Source organism: Rhagoletis pomonella, unplaced genomic scaffold, assembly GCF_013731165.1.
Source record: "Rhagoletis pomonella isolate Grant_MI unplaced genomic scaffold, Rhpom_1.0 Rhpom_scaffold_00014, whole genome shotgun sequence".
Classification (NCBI taxonomy): domain Eukaryota; kingdom Metazoa; phylum Arthropoda; class Insecta; order Diptera; family Tephritidae; genus Rhagoletis; species Rhagoletis pomonella.
Window position 1 is genome coordinate 9,116,067 of NW_023458568.1, and position 967 is coordinate 9,117,033.

At 32.1% G+C, this 967-nt stretch overlaps 1 protein-coding gene across 1 annotated transcript in view; it reads left to right on the plus strand.

Annotated features, from left to right (window-relative positions):
- The first annotated feature begins 869 nt into the window (after nucleotides 1-869).
- Nucleotides 870-967, plus strand: part of LOC118749133 (uncharacterized protein KIAA1841 homolog) — a 99,498-nt gene continuing 99,400 nt past the window's right edge. Inside the window, exon 1 of the mRNA XM_036483901.1 lies at nucleotides 870-908. Coding sequence (XP_036339794.1) covers nucleotides 870-908 — 39 coding nt within the window. The remainder of the gene's footprint in view (nucleotides 909-967) is intronic.

Genomic DNA, 967 nt, shown 5'->3' on the forward strand with positions numbered 1-967 from the left:
TCCTTCGATTTTCAAAAATGAGGTGTCACATGAAAGGCCTCGTCCTTCGGGAAAGGAGTTGCCGCATGTTAGAAAATCGAATTCAAAATATCTCTGCCGCAGAGTGTTGCGTTAAATATTTAACACCGAGTCATAAAATCTGTATCGTTCTTTCGATTTTAAAGGATGAGGTGTCAAATGAAAGGGCTCGACCTGTAGATGTGTAATATGATTTTAGTTTTTTAAAGGCTTGCCATATATACGAAATTAAATTATTTATTAAAATAAATAAAGTATCCCAATATGGGTATCAAAAGAAATGGTTTTGAATAAAAATGAAGATGAAGATAAAGATAAAAATGATGAAGATGAAGATGAAGATAAAAATGATGAAGATGAAGATAAAAATGACGAAGATGAAGATGAAGACGATGAAGATGAAGATGAAAACGATGAAGATGAAAACGATGAAGATGAAGATGAAAACGATGAAGATGAAGATGAAAACGATGAAGATGAAGATGAAAACGATGAAGATGAATATGAAAACGATGAAGATGAAGATGGATATGAAAACGATGAAGATGAAGATGAATATGAAAACGATGAAGATGAAGATGAATATGAAAACGATGAAGATGAAGATGAAAACGATGAAGATAAAGATGAAAACGATGAAGAGGAAGATGAAAACGATGAAGATGAAAACGATGAAGATGAAAACGATGAAGATGAAGATGAAAACGATGAAGATGCAGATGAAAACGATGAAGATGAAGATGATGCAGATGATGCTGATGATGCAGATGATGCTGATGATGCAGATGATGCAGATGATGCAGATGATGAAGATGATGTAGATGATGAAGATGATGAAGATAAAGATAAAAATGATGAAGATAAAGATAAAGATACAGATACAGGTAAAGGTAAACGTAAAGGTAAAGATAAAGATAAAGATAAAGATAAAGATAAAGATAAAGATAAA